This window comes from Schizophyllum commune, assembly GCF_000143185.2.
Source record: "Schizophyllum commune H4-8 unplaced genomic scaffold SCHCOscaffold_2, whole genome shotgun sequence".
NCBI lineage: Eukaryota > Fungi > Basidiomycota > Agaricomycetes > Agaricales > Schizophyllaceae > Schizophyllum > Schizophyllum commune.
Genome location: NW_026089539.1, coordinates 2,290,477 through 2,315,691, shown reverse-complemented (window position 1 = coordinate 2,315,691; position 25,215 = coordinate 2,290,477). Strand labels below are relative to the sequence as shown.

Genomic DNA, 25,215 nt, shown 5'->3' with positions numbered 1-25,215 from the left:
CTTATAATCATACTATGCGCGACAATGGTTGTGAAGGACATTACGGTGGGGGCGATCCCCCACTCGGCTTCGACGACCGAGACTCGGTAATAAACAAACGGCGAATGCGGCGAAGGACAGACGCATCTGATTGTGCAGAGGTCCTCTGCGTCTTCTTGAAGTCCATCGACGCCGAACGCCCGACGTCACCCGGCCCGCTGACACTGAGATTGCCACCCTGCGTAGCGCCATGGTCGACCCTACCCGACGCCGCCGGTGCTGACTGCCCAGCGCTTCCCCAAGGACGACGCATGACGCCAAACTCGTTGACCGAGCGGCTCTTCTTCATGCTGTCCGAGAACCACTGGCTCTTATGCTCAACGCTCGCCTGGTCCACCGCAGGCTTCCCCTTCTTTCCCTCCCACCTCCACCTGGACTTCTTCTCCATGGTTCGGGTTTTCGCGTTCTGGCTTGCCGGGTCTCGCAGGCGCCGACCGCGCACCGCGTACCAGTCCTTGCAAGCTGACCACTGCGGAGCACACAGGTCGCAGGGTTCCGTTTTGAGGGGCACGACAGAGCTCGCGGCGCTATTGAAGGAGGCGATGGACGATGAAGACGCGTAGAGACGATTGCCGGGACCGGCGAGGTTGCTGCGAGAGGACGAGCGTTTGACGTCGAGAGAGGTGCGAGAGCGATTGACTGAGGCTGAGGACATGTCGGCGAGAGCGAGAGAGTATCCGAAGCCGAAGCCGCAGTATGTACAGCGAGGAGGAGACGGAGGGGCAGAGGATGGAGACAGGAGATGGCGAGAGCCTGGAGAATCGTTCGGTGCATGTCGATGGATCAAGTCGCTGACGATTTCCTCCAGCAGGGAATCTTGAGGGCTGATCCGCCCTGAAACATTAAGAGGCGAGGGCGGCGAGATATTCTGGGAAATGCTTTGTTGCGGAGAAAGGTTTGCTGTTTCGTCTCGACATTCAGAGTGGACGGAGTTGCCGTGAGCGAGGGAATGCTTGTCATCGAGAGCAAGTGCCTGTGAGTCGGGACGGATGTCATCTTCGTAAGGGAGCCTGAAGGGAAGCTGAGGTGCCAGAATAGGTGAGTGCGGTAATTCTGGCGTCGGAAAGGTCAAGAGAAGGGCTGGGATGCTAGGGTCTTCGTGCAAGAGGTCTTCGTCCTGTGATTCCGGGCTATCATTGGCACCTATAGTTCGGGTCGTCGTTGAAGATATTGACACAGAAAAAGAGATGCCTACGAGGTGTGACGCGGCGCAGGCCAGACTTGGGCGGAACTGCGGGCTGAGGCTAGGGTCAGAGAGCAGTCAGCCAAGGTCAATCTAGAATCGACCACTGCAGAACTTGCCACTCACAATTGCCATTAACGGCGGAAACAATGCAATATCTTCGATAATCGGGGAAAGATCTACTGAGAAGGGGCTATCCTGGCCAGCCTACAATGTGGTGTTGAGCACATAGAGAACGTTCGTTTGAGAAGATACGTACCTGTGAAGGCGAATGGGCTATGGTCTTGCGTTTTCTGCCGAAGGAGTCCACGGACCGGAGGTCGGGCATTTCTTCCACGATCTGGACATTATCTAGTGCCGCGAGCGGTTCACTGACCTGACTCGCATACCTCTGTGTGCAGATTTCTGGAGGCTTTGCCGGCAGACTTGCTGGTCTATCGGAGATGAGATGGTTGACAATTGAGATAGAGCCTTCGTTTACGGGGATAGCTGTAGACTTTCGGGACGACGGAAAGCTGCGACGCCGACGAGTCTGTAATGAAACATTCATGCGCAGCTGAAGCAGAAGTTCGTCCGAAGCTCACAGACGGAAGACTGCTACTGCTGCGTATAGCGTTCGGCTTTGTCTGCTCGCTGTTGGCGTCGTAACATCGTTGGACTCGCTGCACAGTGTGATTGGCGATGCGTGGTAAGAATCGGGTGCTAGTACTAGAGCACTCACACTTGAGCTCGAGCTGCTCATCCCAAAAGCGTGGTTCTGCGCCAGGATCATGTATACGGGGCACTCGATAATCGACGTCTCCGGTGCCACTCACCTCCGAACGCGACTCGCCTAACGGGCGCGTATAGCTTTTGGGTCGGAGCGTTGCAGGTCGAGATCCTACGAGTGTTCGCGAGCCGACGGTGCTGACAACTGCCCCACCTCGTCTATGATCGGGCAATGATTTTGAGGACGCCAGTATGTCGTTCTCTGCAGCGAAGGATGAGCCGTGCATATATGCGCATTTGATTCCGTACTTGCCTTTGGTCGATCGAGAGCTCCGATAACGCGGACGGGAATGCTCTGGAAGTGAGAGGGGAACATCGAAAGACTACACAATCTATGAGCCAGCGAAAACCACGGTTCAAGAAATGCCCACTGACAGGCTTGGGATAAACAACGGTTTTGAGTGCGGATGTGAAGCTGAGACCCAGCGGCCGGATCGGCCTTTTCTGGCCCTGCACCATCCCCAGCTCGTACAAGGACAGGGTACGAAGGCACAGTGATGATGGGAAGAGACAAAGGGAAGCTCAAAGAGGGAACCGAGGAGGAGCCGCCACCGCGTGCACGTGAACTAGAGCGGGAAGACCAGCATAGAGAGCCGCGCCGTTGAGGTCTGTTGTAGGTAACGCGTACTGACGAAGAAAACATGCGAGAGACAACGAGAATTGCCAAGTCGCATTCTGAATTACTAGGGTCCGTCGCAGGGAGACCAAAGGGAGAGAGTCCAAGGTACGGACTTTGTGGCACACGTGGGAATAATTTCTGACGGATCAGAGTCGCGCGCCTACCGAGCAGGAAGCCGCGGGGCGCGGTGCTAGAGCGACCTCCAACAAGCAGGCTGCCGGCTGGCTGCACATCTGCTCTCCTCCGCGTGTTCTCCGCATCCCTCGCGCCCTTATCCGTCCTACCCTCTCCCGTCATACTCCCGTCGCCGTCCCGCTCGATGTTCTAGAATACGCGACAGATCGCCTGCCTATCGCGACAGTCGCGCGCTGTGCCTTTACAAGTCAGAACCAAGTGCGTATCGCGCTCTCGCTCTTTGCCTTCTCTGATAATCTTGCGCCTTGCAGCTACTGTTGAGATCCTCCATCATCTCCGGCCCCACACCCAACCCACACCCCGCGTCAGCCAGAATCACGCTGCTCTCCCATCACATTCGCCCTACGACGCTGTATGTCATACACGCCCATCTCGGATTCGTCGACCATGTCCTCGTCGACACTCTATACTACACCAGACCCCAAGGACGTGTCGCCACCAGCTATGGCCAACCTACAACCGCATGCCTTCGCTCTCCCGCGGCGGCGTCGGCAGGTTTTCAACCTATCGAGCTCGGGTTCCGAATCGTCCAGGGCATCTGGTCCCTCCTCCCACTCTTCGCGTCCCTTGACGAAGGATGTCACCGACGCAGGACACACGCCTATCCTCGTTCACCGCGTCCCTCAGCCTACGCAGCGCGTCCCGCAGCAATCTACGCGCGGCTATCTTCAGCCGCACGTTAGTCATCTCCCTAGACGTCCTCGACGCGTCGCTAGGGCCGCTAGTGCCGTGTCGTCTTCGTCGTCGTCCTGCGCTCCGCCTCCCGAACAGTTGCAGCCACCGGCGAACCTCACTACGCCACAGAAGCCCAAGGATAAGGCCGCATTGCAATGCATCCACACGCCGCAGCTACACGCGCATCAGAGAGACCAGGTCTACGTCGCGTTTTGTGGTGATGGTGCAGAGGAGGTCATATTGGCCGATTGGGATCGCATCCTGCACATCCATGTCGCCGACGGCGCGAACGTCACCGAGAGTCATGAGCAGCCTCCCAAGTCCAAGGTCCTGAGCATCTCTCCGTCATCGTGCAACGATGACGGCGTCCCCAATCTCTCCTGCGAGCAGATTATAGAAGCTTGCGCATTCCTGACTGGTTCGTCATCAATCTTATCTGTGTACTCGCTGTATTGACCTTCACCTAGGTTCAGATGATAGAGACAATGACGCACGACGGCGCAAACTGCTCGTCACAGCGCCGGACGCAGCTCATGCGGTCGATGCGATGGCGGTAGCTGTCGCTGTGCGATTTCTGGACTTTGTCGGCGCGCGGACTCCTCCCAGAGACGCGGAAGGCGAGGCAGACACACCTCGAGAGCACCGACGCGAGCCCGCTACGCATACGTCATCAGACCGGTCTCCATCCCCAAACCCCCCGACGCAGCGCCCAACGCCCTCCTTTCCTTTGTCTACTGCCCTCTCGCCCTTCCAGCGCTACGAGAAGTCGCCTCAAGCAGAGCTAGACCTCAACATAGAAGACCACCATTCTCCGATCCATGCCATCGTCCTCGCCATGCAAGACCTCCCTCCCTTCGCTCTTCCTGAGGATGATGACGCGGACGACAACTACTTTGCGTCCCCCTCACCCGCCCCTGGCATGGCTTCAATGCGCGCGCATGCGGCCTCGAACGCCCAGCGAGGACGGCCGAAAGGGCCCGTCTCCCTCAACCGGAGCATCAGCCAGGTCGCGGGCGTACCTGGCGTCGAGGTGCCAGACACGCAACAGCGAGTAGAATTCGTGCACCAAGACGCGGGCAAAGGCGTCGAGCCTGCGAAGAACCTAGGTCTTGGGCTCGGAGTGGAGATCAACATGAACAGGAGTAGGATCGTTTCCGCTGGCGAGTCGGAGCGGATGGCGCACCTGAAGGCTGTTGCGGAGGAGAGCGCGCTGAACGATGCTGGATCCGAGAGCGAGGGTAGCTCCGCGCGAGCCGTGGTCGTGGATGGCGGTCAGAGCTCGGGTGCGTCTTCGAGGTCCTCCGCGCCAGCCGCCGCGCCGCCTGCGCTCTCCGTGCAGGAAGTCGGCACGCCTTCGCGCGACAGCGCCTCGTTCGCGAGCATGACGCTCAAGGACCAGTGGCGTGGCGTGCTGTCGAAGGAGGGCGTGGACTATGTATGGGCGTGCGTGTCCTCTGCGCACGTCGTATAGATGTGCACGTTGTGTAGATGCCTCCGGTTGTTGTATCGCTACTATAGATCGCGCACCATCTTGTACACACATTTGAACTAGATGTATAACATATAGACAGCAGAAGTACATAAATAAACACCCAAGCATCGTCCACAATCCACAACCCGTCCTCCGGCGTCAAGGAGACACAAGTAACTATCCGAAGCGTTCAATTCGATGGACCAGACGAGTATGCGAGCACCCGCCGAATGTACAGGGTGGTGATACAACATGGGAACAGCCGCAACCAAGCAGGCCAGAGGTCATTCAAAATAAAGGTCGACGAAGAGGAAAGGGTATCGAAATCAGAGGCGTAGAATACCCCGCCAGAGACCCCTCCTTGGCTTCAGCTCATCTGCATAGTCCATTCTGGACGGCGAGCCAGCTCCGTCGTGAGATGCTTTGGACGGGATGGAGTCTGTCGAGGTGGCCCTGATGTGCGGCGGGCGGCGATGTGTGCTCTCCGTCGTAGGGCGTGCGTGCACCTCGCTAGACGGAGAATACCTACGCACTGGGGAGGGTGGCAAGGGATCGCAAAACATGCGTCGTCTGGGGGAGTCCTCAGTGTCCGGAGATGACGGCGCGGTTGATGGACGCTGCATCTTTCGCTGCTTGCTCTTGCTCCTGAGGCTTGCCGGCGGGCTGTCGTTGGAGGACGAGGTGCTCATGACAGTCGATGCGCTGGGCATCGCGACGTGCGTCCGCGCTTGGCTGTGTTGCTCGACGGATACGCGGCTGACCAGCTGGCTGACACGCTGGAGGGCGGTCTCCTCCACCTGCAAACAGCATGCACAGAGTTCGTCCAGCGGAGCACGTTCTCCGTCTTTGCCATGGGCAGCAGCTTCGCGGAACTCGCGTGAGTGGCGAACAACCGAAGAGGCGATGATGGCGAGATGGCGAGGGATGTCGAGGAGGTGCGGTAGGATAGGGATGGCCTCACGCTGGAGGACCGACATATGGGCACCACGGGTTCGCAGACAATGCATGATGTTGAGTCTGGCGTGTCGCTCCGGTGAGGACGTTGAGGGACCGTAGGATTCGTCCGGTGCGGCGGAAACAACGAGGAGGTAGTCGATCATGGCAGGTCGACTGTCTGACAGGAAGTCCTTCACGCCGCGCATAAACTCTTCCTTCTGCACCGTCTGCCGAAAGCATGATTAGTTATTTGCCCCACCTCGTCCACTGAACTCATACCGCGTTGAGGTTTGCCAAACTCTGAATGACCTTTGCTATCAAGGTGAGGCTTCTCTGTACAGGAGGGGGAGGAAGCCCTTCGAAGCATGAGCACTGTGTAAGCCTGAAAAGCAACTGATCATACCGGCGTAAAGGCCGAACAGATGTGGGTGAAGTATAGCGGGGACGATGAACCGCAAGAAGCAGAAGGCCGAGACGCTTTGCCAAGGTAGTTCTCGGTTCTGCTCGCTTTGGCTGGCGTTGACGCGATATCGCTGGTCCACAAGCTTCCGAATTGTCTCAAAAAGTCTGCGCATCTCTCTATTCAAGTGAGCGATGGATGGAAGACGCGGGGGTAAAAGGTTCACGGACCTGGGACACTCGTCTCGTACGGAGTATATCTGGTTCCAGAACTCTTGACACCAGTAGATGAGCGTCTCCACGTTCCGCTCGATGTCCTTGGGTCCCTTCCCGCTGCGGACGGGGTCGACTTCAATAGCAACTTTCTCAGTGCAAAGCCGGCGCAACGGTGCACCGATACTGGAGTCCAAGAACGCCTTCCCGTACCACGCCATGCAGAGTTCCATGACCTTCGTGAGTGTAGTGTTGCCACGGAAGAGCGTCGAATGAGCTAGCGAACTCAGCGCAGATTCGTACGCAGTAAAAGAAGTAACACACAGTGTGGTGTTCCGTCGACTGTTCTGGATGCGAGTTCTTGCACCTGCTCCAGAAAGACATCCTTGGCGATGGCGACCGACATGAGCTGGGAAGCGACCGCCTTGAGTTTGAGCTTCGCCTCACAATCGGCCATCCAGTCGAGAAAGTTGCGAGAGTTTAATGTCTTGTCTGATATGAGCCTCGCAGAGATACACAGGCATGTTATGTGTACTCACCGTTAGAAGGCCCGAGTAGCAGGAATAAGGCAGTATGATCTCCCTAGTTATCCTCAGTCGAAGGAAAATTAGAAGCAACACCGAACATACTCATCCACACGTAGCTTCAACCTGAGGTCGCCAACCTGAGTATCCCCACCGACAGGACCGGTAGCCAAGACAGGGAACCAACCTTCCACCATCTCTCCTCGCTTAAAGTTGCTGAGGGTGACGTGTACGCTGCCCAGAATGGTCGGCTTGAAAAGCTTCTTCTCGCGCCAGACGACGATACGTAACGTTTCGAAGGGAGGTAGGTCCGATAACAAGAAGGTCTCGTGCCAGTCAGGAGAAACAGCGCCCTTCTTGACGGTGGTACGCCCACAGAGCATGTCATTGATATGGATGTCGCAGGTTACGTCGATCTCTTGGGTGTCAGCCTCAGGTGGACAATCGACACTGTTTCGGGCGTCGGATCCAGCCCCATTATAAAGCTTGGAGCACCCGAGATTGCGGCCTTGCATGACGGTCATGTCGACCTGTCGCCACATACGGTATGCACCACCATCTTGAGGGAACAGATGCCTGCCATAGACTTCCGCAACAGCGTAAGAGCGCAGTAGTACGAGCCAAGCATTGCACAGTTCGGTGGCGAAGAACTTGAGGTAAAGCGGCTCCGGCTGCGCAGTGCCCGGCCTTCCTCTGATTGTAGGTGAGTGACATAGCTGCGAGAGGGCAGTGCAACGCACGGAGGGAGGGATATCACAATGACATCCTTGCGAAAGAACAGCGAGCTATCAGCCAAGCGTATGTCGGTATGATGGAGCTGGTTGACGGCGGTGGAATGGTAGAGTATAGATTCCTGGAAGGCGGGGGAACTGTTGAGCACACGATCATGACAACCGGAGTGAAGCACGCACATCGACGTATACCTTCAGCTGACATAGAGCACCGTCTTCTGTGAGTCTACACTTCGCCTGCCGCCAATGTCCAGAGGTCGCGACCCCTCGCGGTGCGCCCAACCAGCTTGACTTCTCTAAGCCGGCGTCAATGTTGAGACTCATCCAGGCTCAAGAGCGTATACGCACCTTTCAGTTTCCTAGGATCATCGTTCCCGGAAGCAGTCCAATCGCGACTCTCTGATTTCTTTCGCGGGGGCTGATACCGTCGTTGTGAGCGCAAAGCGCGATTAGCAGGACAACCCAGCGATCACCTTAGCGCGTAACGTGGCCCCGGGCGGAATGTACGTCTCGACAGAAACGGTGAACTCCCGTCCTGGCGAAGCTGACCTCCGACGATGAGGCGACCTGGCGGGCGCGGCCATGGGTGAGGAGAAGGGATTGAGTCCCAAGTGGACGATCAGCGGTGCTGGCTAACAGTGCTCTATCGGCGCACCCGCCGCGCCTCGGCGATCACTTCACACGATTTCTTATTTCTGAACAATAGCCAGCCGGTCGAGAATCGACATCTCAACTCATAAGGGCATCCTGGATTGGTATACTGATCATCACAAGCTACGAGCATCTCCGGACCCTCGCCAGGTGGTATTGTATTATGAAAGGTGATGAGCCTGTAATATGCGGGTACCAAAAGGAGTGTGAGTGCATGACTTTTCGCCGCAGTTGCCGACCCCGCCGCATCTCCATAGTCGTCAGCCGCTTCGTATTACTGCGCCTTACTGGAACACTCGATGTAAGTTTAGGCGCAAAGGTGGCGAAGGAAGAACTCACCCGTTGGCAGTACCGTTCGCCTTGCCGTTGGCAGCAGCCTTGCCCTTCTGCTGTTGGGACTTCTTGTACGTCCGGAAGTAGAAGTCGATGAAGAGGAAGAGGTAGCTTGTAAGCAACCCACAACCGAAAAGTGCCGCAGACTCCGCCCCAGCACAGTTACCCATATTAGGCAAGTTCGGCCAGTAAGAGTAGGTGAAATGCGAATACGCTGTACGCGCCCGTAAGTTCAAAGCGGACACATTCAAGACCCACACTCACTCCCGAAGTACACAAAGTGCAAGTCGATGATAAATTGAACGATTTGCATGGTGGTGAGATGCTTCTTCCACTGAGAAACGTGTCAGCCTCAAGGACGTACGGTGGAATATTCGCATGCACTCACCCAGATCTTGGCGCCGCCCGCCGAAGCCCAGTAGTAGTAGTCTGAAGCTACGTGAGTGGAATCGCGTGACAAAGGAAGATTAAGCATACACATAAGGACATGAACCGCGAGGTTAAGTGAGATGACAACCCATGACTGACGGGATGTTAGATATGTACAAGAAAATGCTCGCGGAACAACATACGATACTGGTCTTCCCTTCCAGCTGCGAGTAGGTGAGGAGAGCGGTGGCGGAGTGATGGAAGACGTGCAGGAATTCTAAGTGAAGGCCTGCGTGAGTAAATGTGATACCAGTGCGAAGGGAACAACGTACGCAGAGGCTTCTTCTTGAGCGCCAGGAATACCGTGTCGAGCAACTCGATGTATTTAAAGTAGTAGTTGATCATATAGTAGAATTCAAGACGCTGCAAAGACGTTAGCACATATACATCTACGCAGCTTAGGCACTCACCGGCGTCCAAGCACCCTCGTTACAAATACTGTAGAAGAGTCCGTGCTTCCACACGATGGGCGCAACTTCCTCAACCATGAGCACCAACAGCAACAAGCTCCCCGAGCTGAGGAAGACATTGTGGATGCGGAAGAGCGTATTGAGCTTGAGAGGCTGCTGATTTTTCATAACGGCCTGAATTCCGAAGATAATGGCGAGATACGAGGTCAGCGCCGCGACGACCGCGGGCGTCGTCGACATGGGGGTCTTTGCATGGACATAAGACGTGAGATGCTCGGGGATGCCGGCGGGGACATAGGCAAGAAGGATGTCGGCGAGCGCCATAGTGGACGAGAGTGAGGGGACCGGATGGAGGAGGAGGGTACGAGTCGGCGCAAAAAATCACCCTCACGACGTGTCACGTCGCGTGACCGGATGGGTTCCAAGACATGTGATTGTATCAGCTCATGCCGGCGGCTAAGCGCGCGTCGCGCGTTGCGCGACACGTCCTCAGCGCCTGTCGACCTGCGCGACATCCCCTAAGCACCTCTCATTGTAGACTCCCGGCATACAATGGGAGCTTCGCGCTCATCAACTCATGTGAGACTCACCCTATTCACTGCTGATAGATCGCACGAAAGAATGACCGTATTCGCATGACATTGACAAGGGCTACGCTCACTGGAAAATGTCTGCGAAGGAGGATGGGTGGAAGTGCGTAAGTGAACCGTGGTGCGAGCCTATCTATATGGGAAGGTGCTCTTGAGCTTGCGCCGACGGGTATTAATTGGTTCGAATCGAAATAGCGATTAAGCAGGAGGCAGAAGATGAAAATTCCATAGTAAGTCTCGGATGCATGCACGAAGTCCCAAAAGTTATAACGATACAGTGAATGGTATATACGACGATAGATTTGGGGCGATGACGGCGGAAAGCGGCTAGTGGATGATGAGGCAGGGACCCTTCTCAAGGTCGGCCAGGATAACGTGGGTGCTGTCATCGACGTTAGTGCATCCACGAGTAGCAGCGCAAACCAGCGAACCTCTTGTTGGATAATTCAAGCTTTTCAATGGCAGCGGGAGTCGACTCGGCGTAGGGGGAGCCGCAGTCGCCATAGGGCAACGCAGATATCATGCAGTACGAGGAAGCATTGAACGGGACGAGGGAATACACAGCATATACCTGCAATCGAGTCAGTGATCGGTCGATAGATGAGACCTTGGCAGGACGTACACCAGACGAGCGAAGAGATTGCAGAAGGTCATGAATGAAGACCAGGAAGCGAGTGCGAAGCTTATGAAGGTCGTGAAGGTCGAAGCCTGAGCACCGATGTCAGCCGTAGCGTTGAGCATTAAGGACGTGGTACATACAGCTCTCAGTAGATCCGCACCACGAGGGCAGCATGCATTGCAGGCGAACCGACGAATACCCAGAGCGAAGGATACGCCTGGGGCGTCTCATCAGCATCTTCGTACATCCTTGGAAAAGATACGACATACTGAGTGAACGGTACCAAGGCCTCTTCCAAACGGTCCATCTGACAAGGGCGGGAATGAGCAACTGCGTCTCCATGAGTGCGACGGGCGTACCTCGTTGACAGTCGTCGAGGGCGACGACGCGGACAACGACGTCTCCGGTAGAGTCTGGGGCAAGCCGGGCGCGAGAACAGACATCATCGTATGTGGTAGTCGAAAGTCGTGTAGGGTGGGTGCGCCAGCTTGCTTGAAGCTCGATGGATGCGGAAGAGAGCAGGTCGCGCAGCAATCCTTTATATGGCAGCGTGGTTACATATATCGCAACGCGGTCGGATGAGGTCGGAGAAGCAGCGCGGCACCAATGCGGCACGGCGTGATCGGGGGCGTTTATACATCAAGCGGAGGGGCAGACGATTGGGGTCCGTCTGGGGGAGGGTGCTTTCAACTTGGCCTCGAGTTGGTCTATACGAGGAGAAGACCGTCTGGACCCCCTACGTTTACGACGTGGGATGACCTAGGTCTCCCCCCGCAAAGCCAAGCCGGTCAATCTCCCCCGCCCCCGCCCTCACGCCGGGAAATGGGGCGTGGGGAAGACCAATTGCCCCGATAATAGCAATCTATTGGAGGTTTGTCCCGTCGCGGACGGTCACCGTGTAGGCATGAGTCTTGTATAGCTTCTATCTCTGTGGCGAGACCAATCTATATCAGTCTGCCTGCCAAAGGGCACTACTCCAGCATGTCGCATAGTTCCAAATAGCCGATTGATGAAAATGTGCACGACTAGCGCCCTCAAGCTCGTTATCCCCGTCAACTTCAGATGGATGTTTGCTTCACAGCCGATGTCCCAGCAGGACGCCTTCGTTCACGTTCTGGGCTTCGGCGGCCACAGCTGACTGCGCGAGAACCTAGCCGGTCCGCACCAGCATAGAAAGTCGCACATGACGCTACACCTCCAAATTAGCGAATACATGGCACCTGCTTTGCGTTCGGCTCCCCTTGTCATTCCGAGATTTCTCGAGGCCCTTTCTAGCCATGAGCGATGGACCCAGAGGTAGCATCAGCCGACTACATTCCGGAATGAAGGTGAGGTCGTGCTTACTATGCGGCGTAAGACGCGCAGCGAAGCTCGCGAAGCGCGTGCCAGCGGCAAAGGAAGAGCTGCGAACGACGCGGGTCAGCAAAGTGAATCGTCGATAGCAAGGGTGACAAGTAGCGTGCAAATACGCAAGCCGACGTCGGTTAGGCGGGGCATGACAGCCGCAAGTATGGGCGAGGAGGATCGTATCGACCGGTGGCGTCAAGATCGTCTATGAAGTCGACGGATGTTCGCCTTATAGGGGGGTGAGCTAAAGGGAAGGACGTGGAGGCGCTGGAAAGTTAGACTAGCCTTCCAGGTCATGAAAAATATTCCAGACTTTAGGGCGCTCGCTTGGTACTTCGGAAGGAAGATCGTACTGGACAGGAGCTGTGACTGCGTGGCACTTTTGAGTGTAGAACAAGACATGATTGTGCGCGTCCTTCTTCACGCCGTTCATTCATCGGTAGCACTTCATTCGGGCGCAAGAGGTGCATGAGGCGGTCAGAATATCTATGTTTGTCTGCGAGGTGGTGGATCTGTATGGCCGAAGGGAAGAGAAGGGCTAGAAGAGAGTGATTCGGAGAGGGCTCTGCGTAATAGAGGACGATGGGGGGCGCGCGTGAGTCAAGGTGAACCCGTCGCGCTGTGACGGTAGTAGCAGCGTTCAAGTGGTTCGGCCTCCAAGGCTCGGAGAATCCCGAAGCCCAAGGAAGGTCATCAGTGATGTCATCAGCATGTGACGCAGCACATCCGCCGTCGCGATATCCCATCTTGTACTTCCCATTGTTCTCAAGTTGGCCTTGTACTTCTATCCCTTGTACTTCGTCGTCCGCCGACAACCGTAACGGATAACGCGCCATGTGGTGGCTAGATCCGGGGAAGGAGGTCCTGAACGTCGTACGTCGCCTGCATAAAGATCCGTAGGCGCTCGCTAATATGACATGCGCGCAGCTGTTCAACAGGATCCTTGCGCCCTATGTCGAAAACCTTGATATGAACCAAGTGGGATATGGTATCGGACAAGGTGCGTGCGTGAGCAGGCTGTCCTCGAACGCGTGCTGAACAGCGGATCCAGGCCAGTTGACGTTAAGAAACTTGCACCTCAGGAAGGGAGCACTGGACAAGTTCAGACTGCCCGTGGATGTCCAGGAAGGTGCGTGTGCACGCCAGAACGCAATTTTCTCTCTGACGTACCCTCATTAAGGTCATCTTGGCAAGTTCACGCTCTCCCTCCATTGGATGAACCTCGGCAACCAACCTGTCGAAATACTGGTCGAGGACGTGTATCTTTTGGTCGTTCCAACGAACGCCGACATCGATCCTAAAGAAGAAGAAGCTCGCGCACAGGCGGCGAAAGCTGAGCGGCTCGAGAATGCGGAGCTATTGCACATGAGGGGGCAGAGCGATGGATCCTCTGGTATACGGCACCGTATCCAAATCATAGCATGTATTCAATACATTTCAGCAGACTCGCCCCAGCAACAGGGGCTTATAGCGTCCCTCATTGCGAAGATCATTAACAACGTCCAGGTGACCGTGAAGAACATTCACATACGGTACGAGGACAAGATCAGCATGCCAGGGGTACGCGTTCATCCTGCCAGCGTAAATTCGTACTCACTAGCCTCGTAGCGCCCTTTCGCTGCGGGCCTGACTCTTGCCGGTTTCACTGCCGTGTCTGTGAACGGAAACTGGGAACCTGCGTTCATCGAGAGCACCGCAGGTGCGATTCACAAGGTAAGTGCCACATAGGGACCATCCCCTATCCATCGTTGACGAAGCACCAATAGCTCGCTCAACTTCAGTCTCTGGCTGTTTATTTCGATACAAACTCCGAGAGCATCGCGGGCCTGCCCCTGGAAGAGTCTACGCGCACTTTCAGCAAGATGGTTGATATCGGTTGCCCGTCCGTCCTTTGTCATAAGCTGACGATCCCGAAGATTGCTACTGGCACGCACATTCCTGAGCATCAGTTCGTGCTGAAGCCCGTCTCCGGTGAAGGGCATATCACCATGAACCACCAAATCACCAAGGAAACCCCGCACTTCGACGTTCAGCTGCTTTTCGACGAACTGGGCATCGTCCTCGACGATGACCAGTATCGGGATGCTATCTCGCTCGTGGATATGTACCACGTCTATTTGAGGCAGCGCCAGGTTCGTCCCATAATCGTACTTGTCGATCACTACTGACATGCCTTACAGTATCGGAAGTTCCGACCCTCTGCTGAGGATTTCGCTCGAAACCCCACACGCGCTCGCCTACGTTTTGCGGCTGCTGCTATACTCGAAGAAGTTCGCGAACGCAAGCGCAAATGGTCGTGGGCGTACTTCGCCGAGCGCCGAGATGACCGAAACAGGTACATCGAGCTCTTCCAGCGCAAGCTACTCAACGCACTGACCGCGGATAAGGTGAAGATCACTCCCAAGCTTACGTATCGGTCGCTGATACTTGTGCGCTCGTATAGGGACTCGAGGAATTCCAGGCCTTGGAACGGAAGCTTTCGTACGAAGACCTGCGCTTCTACCGGTCTGTAGCGCGCTCTCGGATGAAGAAGGACGAAAACTTGCGCAAGAGGCTAGAGGCCGAGAAGGCGAAAGAGCAGCCGCAGAAACAGTCCTGGAGCTCATGGATCTGGGGCTCTTCTGAGCAATCGACGAGTCAATCGGACGAAGATGCTGCCTTCGGTGGCACCATGACAGAGCAGCAGAAGAAAGAGCTCTACGACGTGCTCGACTACGACGAGAAGGCCGCTCTCACGGAGTCCCTGCAGATGCCGCGCGACTCGCTCAAGCTCCGTGTCGCCGCCATGCTGAAGAAGGGCTCCTTGGGTTTGAGGTCAGATCCTCACGGCAAGAACAAGGAGATCATCTCCGTGGTCTTTAACGTACTTCAAGCGACTGTGCTGCAACGCCCGGACAACTTCGAGGCATCCATTGCGCTTGGGAATATGGCCGTCTTCGACGGCACGACGGAAGGCACTCTTTATCCCCAGATAGTCCAGGTCAAACACGCGGCGCTAGAGAGCTCCGAGATGCTGAGCACTCAGGTCGAGGGCAAACCGTTGGACAATTTGTTCGAGCAAGATCCCTTCTTTTTCGTCAAGTTCGAGGCCAGCCCGCTGGACGAGCGTGCAGACAGTGCCGTGACCATGCGTATGCGCCATATGGAGATCATCTACCACAGAGGCTACGTCGAGGCGATCTACAAGTTCTTCAAGCCGCCTGCTAGTCAGCTTGAGTCCGTCGAAGCCCTCTTGGTAAGTCGTGCATTCTCGTACATCGTAGATGGCGTACTGACGTCATCAAGAGCGTTGCCTCACAAACTCTGGAGGGTCTTCGCAAAGATACGAGAGCGGGTCTCGAATATGCCCTACAGAACCACAAGACGGTCGACATCCAGATGGACATGAATGCCCCGATTATCATCATACCTGAGAGGTGCGCCTACGATCGCGATGTTCTTGGTCTTTACTCACCCCTGCTCAGCGTTGCGACGCATGAGTGTACACATCTCCTGATCGATGCAGGCCACATTGCCATCCATAGCGAGCTGGCAGACAAGGACGCCAAAAGGGAGATACACGCGAAGCGCAAGCAGCAATACACGGACGAGGACTACAAGCGATTGGAGTCGCTTATGTACGACAAGATCATGCTTCGTCTCGAGGCTGCACAGGTCCGTTTGGCGCAGTTCTGATCGCATGCACACACTCAGAATGTCCTCCGCTAGTTCATCATCGGCAACGACTTGGAGTCCTGCAAGAAGGCGCTTACCGCGGAGCACGACACGCTACATTTCCTAGAACGCATCAACGTCAATCTCCAGGCGCAAAACTCCATCGCACCGACCGCCCTCAACCTGGCGCGCTTCAAGCTTGGCGGAACCCTCCCGCACTTGAAGTTGAACTTCTCCGATAGCAAGTACAAGGCACTGATGCGTCTCATCGACGTCTGCATACCGCATCTCGACGACGACAACGACAACGAAGGAGCTCCAGCTCCACCGACGCTTCCCTCGATGAATCGCAGCGCGTCAGGGGGTCTAGCCCTGTTTGGATCTCATCCGGAGTACGACTTCGACGACAACGAATCCGAAGACGAGCAAAACGATGATCAGGACGAATTCTTTGAGGCGCACGAGCCCGACATACCACAACCCGAGTTGCATCAGAAGGTCTTCCAGCTCGAATTCAGCGTCGACAACCTGCAGGCGGTCGTATCGAAGGTTTCTCCTGACGGTTCCGAACGGCGCATCGGAGAGGTCACATTCGACCGTTTTGCCCTGCAGTTCGGTATGGCCAAGTACGACATGAAAGTGCACGTTCGCCTACGGTAAGTACCATTCGTGTGTGTCAACTACCGAAACTCATCATTGCGCAGCTCCGTCGCAATGGACGTCTTCCAAGCTGGTGCGAACCCAATCCGATTTATGTCGTCTGTCGACAGCAAGAGCATTATGGCCGACGATCTGCTCACGGTGGATTACACCCGAGCGCAGAAGGCATCACCTGAATTCCTCACCGTCTATGAGGGTATCGACCAGAATATCGACGTCAAGATCTCCACCTTCGTCTTCAAAGCCGCGCCTGAAGCGGTTCTGATGCTCTACGACTTCATCATGACGACCTTCGTGCCGGACACGGGCAACAATGACGAGCAGCAGGATTCGACCGTCAAGATCGGCCAGGAATCAGAGCAGCCCGTGCAGGCTCCGGCGGAAGATCAGAAGATTCGTGTTCTGGTCAAGCTTGCCAGTATCCAAGGTAATTCATCCTGCGATGCTGGTTACGGTGCGTTGACGAACAACACGCAGTTGCCTTCAGCAATGGCGGCATTAGCCTTGCGACGTTGTCCCTCTCCACTGCCGATGTCTTTGTTTTGGTCCGGCCGCAGACTTTGCATGTCGGTGGACGATTGGGCAGCCTCTCACTCAGCAATGACTCGTCGTTTGTCGTTCGGCCAGAGTACAGCCAGATCCTGTCCATTGAGGGCGAAGACTTCGCCGACTTTCAATACCAGACGTTCGATCCGACCGATGCGTCGTACCAAGGCATCAAGTCCCTGGTGACTCTGAATACGGCGTCCGTCAAGTTCCAATTCCTGGAGGGACCTCTGCACGGCATCTACATGTTCTTCGTCAAGCTCGCCAAATTGAAAGGTCTCTACGACGCAGCGACACAAGCTGCAGTACAATCTGCACCGGACGTCGAGCGCATGCAGTTCAAGATATCGATCAAGTCTCCCATTGTCGTTTTCCCGACAGATCCCGAGCATTCCCGAGACAATCTGGTGATGCGCCTCGGTGAGATATCTGCGAGCAACAAGTCCGAGCAGGCCAAGACGACCGTGTCTGCTAGTCTCCGCGGGCTTCAGCTGGTTTCCAACATGTACCGCGACGACGACACGTCGACTCTCAAGATCATCGACGATATCGCAGTAACGGCAACTGTGGTTCAGTCTGAGGGTATCGACCGCTCTCGGGACAGTGCGCATCCCGACACTCAGGTGAGGCATAACGGTGCCGGTGCCCCTCTCAAACTGACATGCACACCAGGTTGCGGTGGACATATCCGACGTGCGACTGCATCTTACTCAAACGCAATATGCCGTTCTACTTTCTCTTGCTCAAGCCATTCCTAAGGTCTTTGAGACCTCTTCCGATCTAGTTGACGTTGGATCCCTGCCAGCAACTCCTGTCCGCGCATCGCCCCTCAGCCTGCCGTCCCCTGCTGAGCCTTCGGCTTCGCTTGAACCCGAACTCAAAGCAGATGCGCCAACCAGTCATACGACAATAGAGCTGACCGTCGACGTCGAGACAGTCAAACTGCATCTGTATGACAGTGGCGCTTTCGCCGAGCAAGACCTGAAGGGCCACGGCATCGCTCGCTTCGCGCTGAATGGTAGCAATCTGCGTATGAAGCAACTGTCGAACGGCGCCGGCGAAGCCCAGGTCGTATTGAAGTCTTTCACCGTGAGCAATACGCGGCCGGGGAGCACAAAATTCCGAGACTTCATTCCAGCCGCTCAGCACGAAAGGAATCAGTTCATGCTTCTGTACACGACTTCCGGTGGTTCCAACAACAACGCCCTCGCCGTCCTGACGATCGACGCGCCTCAAATCATCTTCGCTATTGACCCTGTCTTCGCCTTGGCTGAGTTCTTCACGTCAGGACTACCGAAGTCCGATGAAGCCGCGGTCGTAACACAGCCCGAAGCGTCAACACGGGATTCACATACGGTGACCCAGCAAGGCTCGTCCACTGATTTCCGCCTCGATCTCCATGAAGTCTCCATTGTGGTACTTGAAGACGACACGGACTCCGAGTCACAGGCGATCAAGTTAGGCATCGACCAGATACAGGTGTCGCAGCAGGTCGGCGAAGTCCCCCCTTGATTAAATCTAGTTGCTCAGTAGTTTCAGGGCATCCTCGCTTTGTCGGTCAGCAAGCTTGGCATGTCGCTTCTTAGGATGGGCAAACCGTCTGAAAGCGTGCGATTCTTGGACGAGTTCGACGCGACATTGACGATGGATACTCGACCAACGACAGCGCAGCAGATGACCAACTTGGAGATTGCCTGCAAACCCATCGTCTTCCGAGCTTCTCATCGCGACATCAACCTCATCTCCTCGATAGTCAACAAAGCTATTTCACTATACAATGCCTCTCAGCCCCCACCATCTCTCGGAGACAAAGATGTCATGCAGACGAGAGAAAGCCATGGCACCTCTGGCAGGAACAGCAAAGTCACGAGAAGCAGGAACTCGGGACAGCCGCTCGGGAAGGCCCATCTGCTCACTTCGAAAGAGCAGGTATGCTTGGTCGTCCTCACGCGCGCTATAATAATTCGAACATCATTCAGTTCACAGGGTCATTCGACGGCTTCCGATTGGTGCTCATTGGTGACATGCACGAGCAACCTATGCTTCATTTGAGGGTGAAGCCGTTCAACGTGAACGTTCGTGATTGGACGGGCGAGGTCGGTATTGTTCTCGACGCTCTCGAACCACACTCACGTTGAACAGCTAAAGGCGCAAACAACGATCGCCCTGCAGATAGGCTACTGGAATCTTACAAACTCGCATTGGGAGCCTCGTACGCAGCATCTATCAACCTTGGGATGCATCTAACACAAGTTGCAGTGATCGACCCCTGGACATTCACAGCATCCGTGCGTGGCTCGCTCTTATCTTTGTTCACGCGACTGATGTTTCGAAGGTCTCGCGAGAGGATCCACTACAGAATGGTGGTCTGCATGCCAGCTTGGCCTCGCGCGAACGATTGGACATCAACTTAAGTGCTACCTTTGCTGAGCTTGCTCTCTCGTCCTTGAACACCTGGAATGCGGAGGGGGAGAACATGATGCGTCGTGGTCGCGGAAGCTACGCGCCATATCGTATCCGCAATCGCAGCGGATCGCCGATCTTCATCTGGGCCGACAACGACTCCAACGCTGACACCAAGGACGTTGCCGCCGTACGGATACAGAACGATGAGACTGTCGACTGGAGGTTTGACGATTGGAAAACTATGCGTGAAGTAATTATTGGACTTCTTTCGCCTTGATTGCGAGCTAACCCACGCCAAAAGCACGTTTCAAACTCGTCGCAACATAGCATTGGTGTGCAATTTATCGGCAAAGGTTGGGAGCAGGTCAGAACCGTGCCCGTCGATCGCGAAGGGGAATTCGTCTTCTCTCTTCGTCCGCGAACAGACAGGTTCCCCAATCGCGTCCTATGCGAGGTCAAAGTAGTCGACAACGTCAAGGTCGTCACCATTCGGTCCACCTACAAGATCGAGAATCGCACTCTATATCCGTTGGAGATCACGCTGGTCAACGCGTCTGGGCATCCTGCTTATCCATTAGAGAAAATCGCTCCCGGAGAGGACTACGCCCTTCCCATTGAAGCGGTGATGCAGACGCGAGTTCGCATTCAGCCGGATCGTGAGTTCGAGGGTGTTCCCACTGCATACATCGCTAACGTCTGTGCAGAGGGCTTTGGCTACAAGTGGTGTTCTGCCATCCGCTGGGAAGACCTTGTGGCCCGGCAAAGCTTTTCGATCAAATGCGCACACTCTGACCCACATGAAGCCGCATTCCGCTTCCAAGCATCGGTGCAGACCGACGCTCGAGATACTGCGGCTCGACGGTACCCCAAGATTACGCTGCGACTCTGCGCACCCATCGAACTCGAGAATTTGCTGCCGTACAACATTCAGTATCGCGTCTACGACAAGAATGCAGATCAGAACTGGCGCAGTTACCTGCGAAAGGGTGGTGTCATGCCCGTGCATTCGGTAGACCTTGGACACCTGGTACTGCTCAATATCGACGTGCAGGACACGGGTAAGTATAGGCCTCACACACCGCAGGATAGTTCTGATGCTTCAGGCAGACTTCAAGCCATCCGAATTCTCCATCGTGAATACCGACGCGCACTCAGATTTCGAGATCGAAGACCACTTGACTCTACGAGACTTGCAAGATCGCAAACTGCAGTTGAGACTGAACTACATGTGTGTGCAATCGGTTATGCTGTCATACGGCGTCTCATATCACCCAAGTCGCTATCCCGAGTCGGGTGGTGCTTTCAAGGTACAGATATACGCACCGTATCTACTGGTCAACAAGACCTCCATGCCTTTCGTGGTCAAGTCCGTTCGCGCCAACAGAGCCTTGGGTGCGCAAGAAATGGCGGGCGACTACTCTCCTGGTAAATCACTAACCTCAGGCGCCCGAGTAAACTCTCATTTGCCTCTGCAGCGAAATCCTCTCAACGCACTGCATTCCGTAAGTTATCGGGCCGTTGTCGGTTTTTCGACTAATCACATTCACGTTGCAGTGCTGTCACACGGTGGCGAGAGCGATCATGAATTCGCCTTCAAGTTTGGGGAGTCTGAGTGGTCAAAGGTGCGCAAGTAGACACCCAGAGGATCACGCTCACAGTCCTGTGCAGCCGCTCAGCTTCAAAGCACCCGCGGCCGAGAGTGTGCTCGTTATACCGTCCCAGAAGCGGAAAGGAGAAGAGGTTCAGACGGGCATCACATGGACGGAAGGCTCAGGCAAATACAAGCTCACCAAGGTCATCACTGTGGCGCCCCGTTTCATCGTGAAGAACAACCTTTCGCATCCTCTGGCGGTACGGGAGCATGGGGTCGGGCTGAGCGACAAGTCTATCCTTGAGCCGGGCAAGCGCTTGCCTCTGCTTAGCGTGCGTAAGGGACCGTCTAAGCTTCTGACGGTCGCTTATCCAGGAGTTAACGCGAAATGGTAAGCCGTCTGTCTCTTTCATTTTGGCAGACCAATAATGTTCGACACAGGTCCCCGCCGCTGAACATTGGCGATATCGGGTCGGTGTATCTACGACTGACTGAGCCTGAACAATCATCAGGAGGCATCCTGATTCGCGCCAACGTCGATGTCAGTGGGTCGACTATCTTCGTCACCTTCAATTCGGCAGAGGAAGGGTATCCCATCGTCATCGACAACAGGAGCGACTATGCGTTCACTTTCCGTCAGATCGTAAGTTGGAGCCTCAAGATCTTCACTGCCAATTATGCTGAACGTCATGTCCAGGCGTCGCATCCAGAGGACCGCATACCGCAGGCCGAAGTGTACGAGCTAGCGCCGCACTCTCAGAAGCCCTATGTCTGGGACTATCCTGCAGCCAAGGACAAGAAGATCGTACTAGTTCATCAAGGTCGTGAGCGAGTTGTAGATGTAATGGAGATAGGCGATCTAGTGCCCTGGAATCTAGTGAGCGTTACCTGGTTTCTGAGCATAGTGTTCGTTCATTCACGAGCTTCAGAACCTTCCGAGTCGCCGCAACGATCGTGTCGTGTCTCTCGACGTGCGCGCGGATGGGCCGCGACAGATACTCGAGATCAGCAACTACGTCGAAGAGCTCAGTGTGTACAAGCCACGGCCCCGCAGTAATTCGACCGCTACCAGGCAAGACAGTCTATCTAGCACCGAGGCGTTCGAGGCGGTCAGCGACGAGGTCAAGCCAAACCTGACTTTCGATATCGACTTCGAGGGCATCGGTATATCGCTCATCAACAAGAAGCTGACCGAGGTTGTTTACATGACGCTCACGCAACTCAAATTCGAGTACAGCGACAGCCCTGTTGCGCAGGCTGTCAACCTGACCTGCGGAAGTGTACAACTGGATAACCAGCTTCACGACGCAATATACCCTGTCATCTTGCAACCTACACCGATACCAAAGGAGGCCAACGGTGTGGCCGGGTTGCCGACGATCCAGAGTTCGCTCATGTGGCTCAAAGACCAAGGTATGTCTTGCGGCATATCAGACTGTCTGTCATCCTCACATGGTGTACCAGAGCATGGCGTTGTCTTCATCAAGTACTGCTCCGTGCTGCTGCAGGCGCTTACTATCGAAGCCGACGAGGACCTACTGTTCTCCATATACGATTTGACACAGATCAATGGCGCTTGGTGGGAAGAGAATGCACAGGAGTAAGTTGCAGGCAATTATTTGCCACCATCACTTAACGGCCTCCTAGTGTCCTTATCGACAACTTGGACGACGTCGCAGAGCCAACAAAGGTCGCCGAAGGGACAAACTTGTATTTCGAGGTGCTGGAGCTGCAGCCCATCAAGTTGTACCTCTCGTTCATGCGAACAGAGCGAGTTAGCAGCGATCAAAAGTGAGGAAAATGTTGTCGCTTCCGCGAACTGTGATCAATGATCCTCCTTATAGGCTCAGTCTTCGTAATCCTTTGGCCGTCGTTATCAATGCAATCACAATGGCGGTCGGCAATATCAACGACGCCCCACTCGAGATGAACGCTCTAGCCATCAAGGATATGCGCCTGACGCCACCCGAGTTGACTTCGCGCATCTTGTATCATTATCGTCAGGACGTACTCCGCCAGCTCTATCGTATCCTGGGCTCCGCTGATTTCATCGGCAATCCTGTTGGATTGTTCACGAATGTGAGCTCTGGCGTCGCGGACATATTCTATGAGCCTTTCAACGGGGTGGTCATGCACGGCAACTCCGAATTGGGCATTGGAATCGCCAAGGTAAGGTTGGGCAAAACTTTTGGACACTCGCTAATTTTGATAGGGAGCTGCAAGTTTCGTCAAGAAGACGGTCTTTGGAGTCAGCGATAGCTTCACGAAGTTCACCAGCAGTGTGGGGAAAGGTTCGCATACATTGTTCGCAAGAGAAGCATGACTGATTTGTGGGTAGGTTTATCCGTCGCGACATTCGATTCGGAGTATCAGGCTCGGCGGAGGTTGAACCAGAGGCGCAACAAGCCGCGACATGCCATGTAGGCGTCGTCACTGCCCCTTGCTTCCTCATACTGACATCGATCAGCTATGGTGTTACCGCAGGTGGAGAAGCACTGGCCAATAGTGTCGCTAGCGCGATGGAGGGTGTTGTGGTACGTTCAACCCAGTCGTCATATCTCTCGTTGACCGTATTTTGCAGATGAAACCGATAGAAGGTGCTGAAAGCGAGGGCGCATTGGGCTTTTTCAAAGGTGTGGGGAAGGGCATAGTCGGGTAAGTATAGCGTAACTTCGATGTTCGCCTTGACTCTGATTCCAGTAGCGCCGTCACCAAGCCTGTCGTAGGTGTCTTCGATCTGGCTTCGAACGTTTCCGAAGGTGAATACATCCTTCCGCAGAGATATGACGACTGAGTTATGCCAGGAATACGCAACACAACCACGGTCTTCGACAATCCCGAGAGGGATAGAGCACGCCTAGTACGTCTCGGCCACTGTCCTTCACAATATCATATACTCAGTGCTACTCAGCCTCGCCATATCCCACCCGATGGTGTACTACGTGTGAGTACTCAGATACGTATATTGAGTAGCGCTGATCAAGCGACCAGCCATACTCCGCGCGCGAAGCCATGGGTCAGTATTGGCTGAGGGATCTTGAGAATGGCATGTTCCGGAACGAATCCTATGTCGCGCATATCGGTGAGTTGACCTCATAGTCGTGAGACATATCCTCATGCTTTACAGTGTCTCCCGGAGGCGAGACCATCATCCTACTCACCACGAACAAAGTGCTATCCGTCGCCGCCAAGAGATTACGCCTCGACTGGGAATTGCCATTCGCCCAAGTCGCCGGTGTCACGGTCGAGGACAACGGGATCCGCTTTCAGCACAAAGCTGGCAAAGAGCAAGACAAGTTCGTGTACATCCCAGACAAGTCCTCGCAGTCTTGGTTCTTCGGCGAGATAGCTTCCGTGGTGAAAGCGCACAACGCTCGACGTCGTATGGACGGTTAGTGGTATCGGACCTTCGTGTATGATTTGTACTTGACCTGTTGGATATCTTTGCTCGCCGTACCGTTGTTGCTTTCATGGGTTCGAGTGTAGCCGTCGATGCAGCCAATGGCAAATACGCATATCCAAGATTATAGATGTACTTTCACTACCGAGGATGGCTGGTGAGGATGAAGGTGAATGAGTGGGTGTCGGCAGCGCCTTAGAAGTATCTACGACGAAACGTAGAGAATATACACACGAACAGCATCAAGCAAGATGGTACCTAGCAAGGAGCGGGCGACGAAGACGACGAAACTAAAAAGCGACCGCGTACGGCTAACGGCTTCGGGCATTCTACGCGGAACGAAAACAAGAAGTACCTAGCAGCGGCGGTGGATGGATGCGTACACAGACCCTCGAATTGCGGAAGAAGTAACCTTCTTAAACTTCCGTGAGCCCATTGGCGTGATTTACCATCGTCTCGTCCGCCGCGCCGCCATCATCATCGAGACTGGCGTAGCTGCCGCGGGGACTACCGGAATATGCACTCTGGAAGTCGTCAGACTCATCCGTAGTCCGGGTTCCAGACAATGGGCGGGGAGCTTGACGCGAAGCCGCGCGACGAGGGATCGGCGGGGGAGGCGAAGGGGGTCGCATAGCGCTGATGGACGCTCCGGAGGCGATTTTCCGGATGGTGGGCATGGTCGCAGAGGTGGGCGTCGGGGTGTCGACGTCTTCGCGCGCCTTGTCTTCCTGGGAGCCCTCCATGAAGGTGTCCGCAGAAGCCCTGCTGTCCAAAGTCGCGGTCGTGTTGGCCGTGGAGGTGGTCATGTTTGACGAAGCCGTGCCGC

General features: G+C 55.2%; 7 protein-coding genes across 7 annotated transcripts; 3 read left to right on the top strand and 4 right to left on the bottom strand.

Moving 5' to 3' along the window:
• Nucleotides 1-40: 40 nt before the first annotated feature.
• SCHCODRAFT_01166848 (uncharacterized protein) lies at nucleotides 41-1,772 on the bottom strand (the record flags this gene model as incomplete). Its single annotated transcript, XM_003038577.2, has 4 exons — nucleotides 41-1,182; nucleotides 1,235-1,283; nucleotides 1,349-1,429; nucleotides 1,482-1,772. The coding sequence occupies 4 exons, from the start codon at nucleotides 1,770-1,772 to the stop codon at nucleotides 41-43; spliced, it is 1,563 nt and encodes a 520-aa protein (XP_003038623.1).
• A 1,065-nt stretch (nucleotides 1,773-2,837) lies between these two features.
• SCHCODRAFT_02566280 (uncharacterized protein) lies at nucleotides 2,838-4,950 on the top strand (the record flags this gene model as incomplete). Its single annotated transcript, XM_003037242.2, has 3 exons — nucleotides 2,838-3,002; nucleotides 3,056-3,897; nucleotides 3,947-4,950. The coding sequence occupies exons 2-3, from the start codon at nucleotides 3,159-3,161 to the stop codon at nucleotides 4,948-4,950; spliced, it is 1,743 nt and encodes a 580-aa protein (XP_003037288.2). The 5' UTR covers nucleotides 2,838-3,002; nucleotides 3,056-3,158.
• A 326-nt stretch (nucleotides 4,951-5,276) lies between these two features.
• Nucleotides 5,277-8,337, bottom strand: SCHCODRAFT_02696844 (Rho GTPase activation protein; the record flags this gene model as incomplete). The annotated part of the gene is made up of 11 exons (XM_050346901.1): nucleotides 5,277-6,113; nucleotides 6,166-6,242; nucleotides 6,290-6,465; nucleotides 6,517-6,775; nucleotides 6,823-6,985; nucleotides 7,038-7,080; nucleotides 7,128-7,715; nucleotides 7,763-7,875; nucleotides 7,934-8,049; nucleotides 8,102-8,171; nucleotides 8,227-8,337. 11 exons carry the CDS (start codon nucleotides 8,335-8,337, stop codon nucleotides 5,277-5,279), a joined length of 2,553 nt encoding a protein of 850 aa, XP_050202296.1.
• A 120-nt stretch (nucleotides 8,338-8,457) lies between these two features.
• SCHCODRAFT_02611612 (GNS1/SUR4 membrane protein) lies at nucleotides 8,458-10,013 on the bottom strand. Its single transcript, XM_003038579.2, has 8 exons — nucleotides 9,577-10,013; nucleotides 9,439-9,529; nucleotides 9,310-9,383; nucleotides 9,215-9,260; nucleotides 9,126-9,166; nucleotides 9,002-9,071; nucleotides 8,744-8,951; nucleotides 8,458-8,691 (listed from the first exon to the last, which is right to left on the bottom strand). The coding sequence occupies exons 1-8, from the start codon at nucleotides 9,898-9,900 to the stop codon at nucleotides 8,679-8,681; spliced, it is 867 nt and encodes a 288-aa protein (XP_003038625.1). The 5' UTR covers nucleotides 9,901-10,013; the 3' UTR covers nucleotides 8,458-8,678.
• Nucleotides 10,014-10,198: 185 nt separating this feature from the next.
• SCHCODRAFT_02611610 (uncharacterized protein) lies at nucleotides 10,199-11,379 on the bottom strand. Its single transcript, XM_003038580.2, has 6 exons — nucleotides 11,145-11,379; nucleotides 11,055-11,092; nucleotides 10,926-11,002; nucleotides 10,789-10,874; nucleotides 10,598-10,737; nucleotides 10,199-10,548 (listed from the first exon to the last, which is right to left on the bottom strand). Exons 1-6 carry the CDS (start codon nucleotides 11,226-11,228, stop codon nucleotides 10,494-10,496), a joined length of 480 nt encoding a protein of 159 aa, XP_003038626.2. The 5' UTR covers nucleotides 11,229-11,379; the 3' UTR covers nucleotides 10,199-10,493.
• A 298-nt stretch (nucleotides 11,380-11,677) lies between these two features.
• SCHCODRAFT_02611606 (uncharacterized protein) lies at nucleotides 11,678-12,746 on the top strand. Its single transcript, XM_050344483.1, has 3 exons — nucleotides 11,678-12,075; nucleotides 12,130-12,360; nucleotides 12,418-12,746. The coding sequence occupies exons 1-2, from the start codon at nucleotides 11,969-11,971 to the stop codon at nucleotides 12,341-12,343; spliced, it is 321 nt and encodes a 106-aa protein (XP_050202295.1). The 5' UTR covers nucleotides 11,678-11,968; the 3' UTR covers nucleotides 12,344-12,360; nucleotides 12,418-12,746.
• Nucleotides 12,747-12,966: 220 nt separating this feature from the next.
• Nucleotides 12,967-24,611, top strand: SCHCODRAFT_02721824 (DUF1162-domain-containing protein; the record flags this gene model as incomplete). The annotated part of the gene is made up of 41 exons (XM_003037243.2): nucleotides 12,967-13,005; nucleotides 13,033-13,132; nucleotides 13,175-13,261; nucleotides 13,313-13,525; nucleotides 13,574-13,692; nucleotides 13,741-13,845; nucleotides 13,899-13,997; nucleotides 14,049-14,264; nucleotides 14,313-14,519; nucleotides 14,576-15,367; nucleotides 15,418-15,548; nucleotides 15,597-15,786; nucleotides 15,841-16,442; nucleotides 16,491-16,873; nucleotides 16,924-17,615; nucleotides 17,665-18,483; nucleotides 18,532-18,921; nucleotides 18,972-19,088; nucleotides 19,135-19,204; nucleotides 19,252-19,280; nucleotides 19,352-19,648; nucleotides 19,700-20,054; nucleotides 20,103-20,456; nucleotides 20,506-20,626; nucleotides 20,675-20,823; nucleotides 20,874-20,900; nucleotides 20,953-21,020; nucleotides 21,067-21,380; nucleotides 21,431-21,866; nucleotides 21,919-22,402; nucleotides 22,454-22,589; nucleotides 22,637-22,780; nucleotides 22,834-23,158; nucleotides 23,202-23,280; nucleotides 23,328-23,409; nucleotides 23,457-23,523; nucleotides 23,571-23,644; nucleotides 23,690-23,748; nucleotides 23,794-23,933; nucleotides 23,981-24,071; nucleotides 24,117-24,611. 41 exons carry the CDS (start codon nucleotides 12,967-12,969, stop codon nucleotides 24,383-24,385), a joined length of 9,471 nt encoding a protein of 3,156 aa, XP_003037289.1. The 3' UTR covers nucleotides 24,386-24,611.
• Between the last annotated feature and the right edge of the window lie 604 nt (nucleotides 24,612-25,215).

Coding starts and splice junctions, on each gene's coding strand:
- SCHCODRAFT_02611612 (XM_003038579.2), bottom strand. CDS start 9,900: ATGGCGCTCGCCGACATCCTTCTTGCCTATGTCCCCGCCGGCATCCCC. Junction 9,530..9,576: donor ACGAGGGTGCTTGGACGCCG/GTGAGTGCCTAA, acceptor ACGTCTTTGCAG/CGTCTTGAATTCTACTATAT. Junction 9,167..9,214: donor CGCGGTTCATGTCCTTATGT/GTATGCTTAATC, acceptor ACGTAGCTTCAG/ACTACTACTACTGGGCTTCG.
- SCHCODRAFT_02611610 (XM_003038580.2), bottom strand. CDS start 11,228: ATGTCTGTTCTCGCGCCCGGCTTGCCCCAGACTCTACCGGAGACGTCG. Junction 11,003..11,054: donor GCCTTGGTACCGTTCACTCA/GTATGTCGTATC, acceptor GAGACGCCCCAG/GCGTATCCTTCGCTCTGGGT. Junction 10,738..10,788: donor AATCTCTTCGCTCGTCTGGT/GTACGTCCTGCC, acceptor ACTCGATTGCAG/GTATATGCTGTGTATTCCCT.
- SCHCODRAFT_02611606 (XM_050344483.1), top strand. CDS start 11,969: ATGACGCTACACCTCCAAATTAGCGAATACATGGCACCTGCTTTGCGT. Junction 12,076..12,129: donor TCTAGCCATGAGCGATGGAC/CCAGAGGTAGCA, acceptor GGTCGTGCTTAC/TATGCGGCGTAAGACGCGCA.